The sequence below is a fragment of the Notamacropus eugenii genome, chromosome 2 (assembly GCF_028372415.1).
Source record: "Notamacropus eugenii isolate mMacEug1 chromosome 2, mMacEug1.pri_v2, whole genome shotgun sequence".
In the NCBI taxonomy this organism is placed as follows: Eukaryota; Metazoa; Chordata; class Mammalia; order Diprotodontia; family Macropodidae; genus Notamacropus; species Notamacropus eugenii.
Window position 1 is genome coordinate 383,569,147 of NC_092873.1, and position 8,600 is coordinate 383,577,746.

At 40.6% G+C, this 8,600-nt stretch overlaps 1 protein-coding gene across 1 annotated transcript; it reads left to right on the forward strand.

Moving 5' to 3' along the window:
• Positions 1-352: 352 nt before the first annotated feature.
• On the forward strand, positions 353-2,790 carry OR6K6 (olfactory receptor family 6 subfamily K member 6). The gene has a single exon (XM_072647346.1). The coding sequence runs from the start codon at positions 359-361 to the stop codon at positions 1,301-1,303; it is 945 nt and encodes a 314-aa protein (XP_072503447.1). The 5' UTR covers positions 353-358; the 3' UTR covers positions 1,304-2,790.
• Positions 2,791-8,600: the final 5,810 nt, after the last annotated feature.

The window sequence follows — 8,600 nt, forward strand, 5'->3', positions numbered from 1 at the left end:
CAACAAGTGCTATATAAATGTTAAGTGTTGATCATTGTTATGATACACTACAATGTTCCTGAAATAAACATTTAGGGCCCAATAGAGGGGATGGTTTCTAATGCCAATCAATCAACAAACCATTACTATGTGCCAGGCATTGCACTTAAGTATTCAAAGCCAATTCCCTGGGGCATCCTTTGACCAGGGAAGTGATAACAGATCAGGATTCACAAGCCAACTTGAAGGACTGCTAAGAAGAAAAAGAAGGATAAAGATGCAGCTTGGTTAGCAACAGCATATTTTAAATGGGCAGCAGCTCTCACATTCAAGATTCTTATTCTACAAGTTTCTATTTCTCTTTTTCCTACTTTTGCAGATGTCACAAGAGACAGTGACAGAGAAAGAGAATCAGACAGACATAACTGAGTTCTTCTTCTCTACATTCCCTGATTTAGAGGAAGGAGGCCTCCTGCTCTTCATTCTTCTACTCTTCATTTATGGATTCATCCTTACCGGGAACTTGGTGATCTTTATTGTCATCCAATTGGATGCAGTGCTCCATACCCCTATGTACTTTTTCATTAGCGTCCTTTCCTTCCTGGAAATCTGGTACACCACAACCACCATCCCCAAGATGCTCACCAACCTGATCAGTGTGCAGAAGACCATCTCTATTGCTGGGTGCCTCCTGCAAATGTATTTCTTTCACTCTCTTGGGATCTCAGAAGGCTGCCTCCTGACTGCAATGGCCATAGACAGATATGTTGCCATCTGCAAGCCCCTTCACTATGCAACTATTGTGACACCTAGACTGTGTGCCCAGCTCACTGCTGGCTCTTGCCTCTGTGGCTTCCTCCTTGTGCTCCCTGAGATTGTATGGATCTCCACGTTACCCTTCTGTGGTCCCAACCAGATTCACCAGATCTTTTGTGACTTTACCCCAGTGCTAAATTTGGCCTGCACAGACACCTCCCTAATAGTCATTGTAGATGCCATCCATGCTGCAGAGATCCTGGCCTCCTTCCTGGTCATTGCCCTGTCCTACCTCCGGGTCATCTTAGTGATCCTGAGTATTCCTTCAGTTGAGGGGCGCCACAAGGCCTTCTCCACCTGTGCAGCCCACATTGCTGTTTTTCTGTTGTTCTTTGGAAGCGTGGCACTCATGTATCTGCGTTTCTCGGCTACCTATTCTGTGTTCTGGGATACAGCCATTGCAATCACCTTTGTTGTCCTTGCCCCCTTCCTCAATCCCATCATCTATAGTTTGAGGAACAAAGACATGAAAGAGGCTATCAAGAAGTTTCTCTGTCCTCAGAAGTGAGGTGAGAGGACTGAAGGTCACTTCTTAATTATGGGATTTTTTTTTATCCTTCTGGAAGTGCTTTGATTTTTTTCAGTTTTGCTTTATGTTTCCCATTGTATTGTGTTCTCTTATTCTTGTTGTGGCTGAAAATGAGCTATGACCAGGTTATCACTATTGATTCAGTTGTGTTTCATCATATATTGAGTGCTGAAAGGGACCTTAGAAACCATTCAACCTCTTTATTTTGCAGATGAGAAAATGGAACGAGAGGTTGTCATTTACCTCAGATCATACAGATAAGTGAGTGTCAAAAAAACAATTACCAAAAAAGAAAATAATATATATTGGAGGGACTGGGGAAATGGACACACTGATGTATATGAAAATACCTGTGAATGGGTACAACCATTCTGGAAAGCATTTTGGATTTACACACTAAGAGTTACTAAACAGTACATTCCCTTTAACTCAGCTATACCATTACTGTGCTGCCTTAAGATAAAGATAGAAGAAACCCCTAGAGAATAATCTCAGCAGCTGTGAATCCACTCATCCTGCTGGGGATTATTTCCTCCCTTAGAAGCCCTTAAAAGGAGCAGAACCAAAATCCATTACCCCCTCCAACCCTATAAAAACCATAACTAATCCAAAAAGTTCCTGCCATCAAAATTCAAGAGTTTTCCTCTTGGGTCCTCGTAAGGTTCAAGAGTCCCATCCACATGTCAGAATAAAGAGAGGTTTTCCAGAATACCATAAGGTACTTGACCCAGACCAGGTCAACTGACTCTTTCAGAAAGAACTGCCTAGAAAACCCAGAAAAGCCTCTTATTTTCTCCCCATCTTCTGTGAGCAGATGGATAAGCACTCACCAAATCCACTTTCACTTTAACTCATACCAGTCCTCCAACTTCTCAATTGATTTGTACTCAGTAAAGAGCTGTAGTCACTAAAAGAACTATATCCGTCTGATGCCTCTCTCACTCTGCAACAAGTCCTAAGCCAAAGACGTAGGCCTATACCCAAAGGAGATGAAAGAGGAAAAGGCTCTCTAGGTACACAAGTATTTATAGCATATCTCTTTGTAGTGACAAAACAATCTGGAAACTAAGAAGATTTCAAACACTTCATTTAACCTCTTAAACCTTCCTATTATAAATTAGTTAAAGTGTATGTAGTGAATTAAACCAACCTATTATGAATAAGTTGTAGTGTATGAAAGTGATGGAATATTATTGTGTTGTAAGAAATGAGGATATAGATGATTTCAAAAAGACATGGAAAGATGCAGAATGAAGTGAGCAGAAAAAGAACAATTTATACTAGAATAATTTTGAAGACTTTTCTAGACTAATGAAGAATAAAATGAGCAAAACCAGAATGATTTATACAATACCAATGATATAAAAGCAAGCAAAATTGAAAGTTGTGAGGGGGGGGCGGAGCCAAGATGGCGGAGTAGAAAGACGCACATACACATAGCTCCGAACCCACAACCCACGGAACAGCTAGAGGGGACCAACTCATGGTGAATTCTGTACCCAGAGTTCGGAATATTGGAGTGAGGGAGATTTCTGTTCCGGAGAGACCTGCAAACCTCTCACGGGGGTCCTTCGCGCTGCAGACTGGGCGCCGGGACTGGGAGCAGAGGGCAGCCCTGCAGCGGCCGCAACACCGTGAGGAAAAGATCCGAGCGGGCTACGGGGACGGGATCTCCAGCAGCCACGCGGGTCCCTCCACCCACAGAGGGACCTGCAAACCTCTCGCAAAAGGTCCGTCGCGCTGCAGAAGCGGAGCCCAGCCCAGACCTGCGGCGGCCGCGGCTCCAAGAGGTACAGTTCCAAGCAGGCTTCAGGGACGGGATCTCCAGTGGCGGCACAAGCCCCTCCACCCACAGGTGACAGGGGTCGGTGAGAGAGTCTCTTTGGCGGGTTGAGAGGAGAGTGGGGTGCCCCCATGGCTCGGGCCCCCCGGGTAGATAGAAGCTGAGAGGCGGCTGCAGACAGGGGCTCCCCAAGCAGGCGGGAGCCTGGATCCATTGTGGAAGGTCTGTACATAAACCCCCTGAGGAAACTGAGCCTGAGAGGCGGCCCTGCCCCGACCTGACCACCTGAACTTAATTCTCACACTGAATAGCAGCCCTGCCCCTGCCAAAAGCCCTAAGGCTGGAAGCAGCATTTGAATCTCAGTCCCCAAACGCTGGCTGGGAGGACCAGGAGGTGAGGTGGGTGTGAGGAGAATATTCAGAGGTCGTCACTGGCTGGGGAGAATACCCAGAAAAGGGAAAAGAAATAAAACTATTGAAGGCTACTTTCTTGGAGAACAGACATTTCCTCCCTTCCTTTCTGATGAGGAAGAACAATGCTTACCATCAGACAAAGACACAGAAATCAAGGATTCTGTGTCCCAGCCCACCCAATGGGCTCAGGCCATGGAAGAGCTCAAAAAGAATTTTGAAAATCAAGTTAGAGAGGTGGAGGAAAAACTGGGAAGAGAAATGAGAGGGATGAAAGAGAAGCATGAAAAGCAGATTAGCTCCCTGCTAAAGGAGAACCAAAAAAATGTTGAAGAAATTAACACCTTGAAAACTAGCCTAACTCAATTGGCAAAAGAGATTCAAAAAGCCAATGAGGAGAAGAATGCTTTCAAAAGCAGAATTAGCCAAATGGAAAAGGAGATTCAAAATCTCACTGAAGAAAATAGTCCTTTCAAAACTAGAATGGCACAGATGGACGCTAAGGACTTTGTGAGAAAGACAGATATCACAGAACATAGCAAGAAGATTGGAAAAATGGAAGATAATGTGAAATATCTTATTGGAAAAACAACTGACCTGGAAAATAGATTCAGGAGAGACAATGTAAAAATTCTGGGACTATCTGAAAACCATGATCAAAAGAAAAACCTAGACATCATCTTCCATGAAATTATCAAGGAAAACTGCCCTGAGATTCTAGAACCAGAGGGCAAAATAAATATTCAAGGAATCCACAGAACACCGCTTAAAAGAGATCCAAAAAGAGAAACTCCTAGGAACATTATGGCCAAATTCCAGAATTCCCAGGTGAAAGAGAAAATATTGCAAGCAGCTAGAAAGAAACAATTCAAGTATTGTGGAAATACAATCAGGATAACACAAGATCTAGCACCCTCTACATTAAGGGATCGAAGGGAATGGAATAGGATATTCCAGAAGTCAAAGGAACTAGGACTAAAACCAAGAATCACCTACCCAGCAAAACTGAGTATAATACTTCAGGAGAAAAAATGGTCTTTCAATGAAATAGAGGATTTTCAAATTTTCTTGATGAAAAGACCAGAGCTGAAAAGAAAATTTGACTTTCAAACACAAGAATGAAGAGAAGCATGAAAAGGTGAACAGCAAAGAGAAGTCATAAAGGACTTACTAAAGTTGAACTGTTTACATTCCTACATGGAAAGACAATATTTGTAACTCTTGAAACATTTCAGTATCTGGGTACTGGGTGGGAGTACACACACACACATGCACACACGCACACATACATAGAGACAGAGTGCACAGAGTGAATTGAAGAGGATGGGATCATATCTTAAAAAAAAATGAAATCAAGTAGTGAGAGAGAAATATTGGGAGGAGAAAGGGAGAAATTGAATGGGGCAAATTATCTCTCATAAAAGAGATAAGCAAAAGACTTATTAGTGGAGGGATAAAGAGGGGTGGCAAGAGAAAAACATGAGGTCTACTCTCTTCACATTCCACTAAAGGAAAGAATAAAATGCACACTCATTTTGATAGGAAAACCTATCTCACAATACAGGAGAGTGGGGGACAAGGGCACAAGCAGGGTGGGGGGGATGATAGAGGGGAGGGCATGGGGAGGAGAATGCAATCCGAGGTCGACACTCATGGGGAGGGAAAGGATCATAAGAGAATAGAAGTAATGGGGGACAGGATAGGATGGAGGGAAATATAGTTAGTCCTATACAACACAACTAGTATGGAAATCATTTGCAAAACTACACAGATTTGGCCTATATTGAATTGCTTGTCTTCCAAAAGGAAGGGGTGGAGAGGGAGGGAGCTAAAGAAGTTGGAACTCAAAGTGTTAGGATCAACTGTAATGTTCTTACCACTAGGAAATAAGAAATTCAGGTTAAGGGGTAAAGAAAGCTATCTGGCCCTAAAGGACAAAAGAGAAGATGGAGACAAGGGCAGAGAGGGAGGATAGAAGAGAGAGCAGATTGGTCACAGGGGCAATTAGAATGCTTGGGTTTGGGGGGGGAGGGGATAAAAGGGGAGAAAATTTGTAACCCAAAATTTTGTGAAAATAAATGTTAAAAGTTAAATAAAAAAAAAAAAGCAAGTTGTGAGAGCTATGATCAATATAGTGAGCATGCAAGATTCCAGAGGGCCAACGATGAAACAATGATTTCCAGTTCAAAGAGATGATAGATTTAGGATTGAATGAAACATTTTTGTGTATTGGTTGAATTTGTTTTGTTTGATTATACAAGTATATTTCAAAATATATGCCCTTTTATCCCAATAGGATAGGTATGGAAAGAAGGGAAAAATAAATTTGTTTGTTGTTATTTTTAATGAGATGAAGAGAGGCTACAGGTATGAGATGTTGCATGTACTTTCAGATGAATTTACTGTATTTTAATTTGACTTAACTGGTTTACTTTGTTACGAGAGACCTTACATGAAGGGAATCTGTAAATTTTTATGATATAAAAACAAAACACATTAATTAAATTGAAAAATCACTCAGATAACTAAATGGCAGAAGTCAGATTTGAATCAAGTTTCTCTGATTCAAATCTTTTCTCTTTCCACTGTCTCTGATGTTGAATCTGTCTGCTCTTTGTTGTTCCCACGGCAAGACTGTTATGTCTCTCATCTATATCCCACAGGTCAGAAGTTGGTCAGAAATGGATGTAGGTGGGAGCTGCTACAATTTTTGAAGGCCTCTCCTTTGGACATATTTGTTACTGTTTCACCCTTCTGATTCCCATGAAGAAGAAACTGTCTTGGATCCATGACGCTTTTTAGCTCCACAATTCAGACACATTTTGGGATTTCATATTTTAATAGGATAGTGTTTAGAGATAGAAAGGATATTGGAGATTTTCTTGTCTAACCTCTTTTTTAAAAAACAAATGAACTAAAACTCATAGAAGTTAAATGAATTACTTACCCAAGATCACACAAGCAACAGCACAGTAAAAAAAAAAAAAAAAAAAAAAAAGAGCCCAGGCTTTGCAATCAGAAGATCTGGATTCAAATCCTAACTCTTACACTTGCTATCTGTGTAATTCTGGCAAGTCATTACCTCTATAGGCCTCATTTCTTCTACAAAACTATGGGGCGAATTGGGTGACCTCTAAGGTTGCTTACAGTTTTAAATCTTTGATTCTAAATGGGAAAGTGATGATTTGAAGCCAGGGTTTCTGATTGCAGATCCAGGTTCCTTTCCATAGCACCATAATGCTTCCTAAGTTTCATGAGGTCCTAAATATATGTTTTGCCACTGGACTTTTACTCCAAGTTTTTCCAATTTGGTACAACATATCATAGTCTGTCCTCTAGTGACATTACCTTGGAGAACTCAGAATTTCCATCAGACTACAATGAGACATTGGTGATGTACTTCATTAGAATCTGGGTTCATAGGACCAAGTTATTTCAATACCTTTCCCTTAAAGCTTATGTTGGTTTGCCAACTCTCCAAGATTAGCATAAGGGATGAAACTCATTCTGCTTTTGCAAGGAGACAGATTTTAGCTCAATGTAAGGAAGAACTGACTAACAATTAAAACCATCCAGATTTAGAATGGGATTGTAAAAGCATTAACGTCAAGAGTTTCTTGATGAGTTTATGCCTGTGTCTCCATCTCTAACTATATCCTGACTGTGTACACACAAGAAAACTGGACTCCATGAGAATAATGATCATGTATCTTCATTTTCTTCCTAGCCTTTAGCTCAGGTTTCTTGTGTTAGAGAGGCATGATTTATTCCTTCACTAGAAGTATGAAAGCAGAGATCGAATAACCAATTCCTAGGGCTATTATAAAAAGAATTTTTGCCTCATATTAGGGGTTAAACTAGATAAGTTCTGAAATCTTCTCCAACTCATTTTTTTATTCTATGGGTGTGTAGGAAAGTGAGATTTTGCTAATGCTCAATTAGCTTCACCTACCAATGCCCACCTCCAGAGTCGTCTCTCCTCAACAGAAATATCGACTCAAAAAGAATGTGACTAAAGGAAGTTAATTAACTAATATTTAATGATGTAAGCACAAAATTTCATAAGCAGCTAATAATAATAATAATAATAATAATACTCAGGCATTTATGAAGCACTTCAAGGTTTGAAAAGCACTTTTATAAATATAATTTCATTTGATCCTCACAACAATTCTGTGAAGTCGGTGGTATTGTTATCCCATTTTACACATGAAGAAACAAAGGCTGAAAGAAGGTAAGTGACTTACCCAGGATCACAAAGCTGGTAAAAGTCTGAAGCAGGATCTGAATTCAGGTCTTCCTGACTCCAAGTCCAGTGCAATTCTCTATACAATAAACTGCATTTTTTCAAGATCCCATTCTTGTTGCTACTACAGCTATTGTTCCCTGATGTTTTGTTGAACTTATCACTAAGATGAGAAGTTAACAAATGACTCACAATTCCTACATGCACATACACACAGCACCTCCCCCACAACACACACAGTTCTTGATTTTGCTTCAGTCCCTATGATTGTCCACTTTTAACTCTGTTCCAAGTAAGCAAATATGCTCAATCTCTCTATCCCTTCTCCACAATCCAGATCTTTGCATGTATTCTTTTCCTCCTCAGGATGCCTTCTCTATCTTTACAAGACTTCATTCTTCTCTGCACACCCCTACTCCAAATTATTCTTCTCCAGGAAGCTTTCCTAGTCTTACTTCCTTTCTATTCTTTGGTTCTCTTTTCCCAGGATGTAGAGTTCTGTCCATCTATTCCCTGTCTATGTAGTCTATCTCTGTTTCCTGGGATGTGGATGCAGGGACAGAGTGGGAATGCTTATATTTTCCCATTGTACTTGGAGGTTCAGAAATTATTCTATATCTCTTTCTAGTACCTTGCACAGACCTATCAAATGGTGACATTTATCTTGATTCTTGGGTGTTATTTTCTTCAGCATTTCTTTTGGGTCTCCTTTAGCAAGCTGTTTTCTTGCTTTTCATGATTTTCTTTCATCTCTCTCATTTCTCTACCCAATTTTTCCTCCACTTCTCTTACTTGATTTTCAGAATTCTTTTTGAGCTCTTCCATGGCCTACACAA

Excerpts from the sequence above, each read along its gene's own strand:
- OR6K6 (XM_072647346.1), top strand. The coding sequence starts at position 359 with ATGTCACAAGAGACAGTGACAGAGAAAGAGAATCAGACAGACATAACT.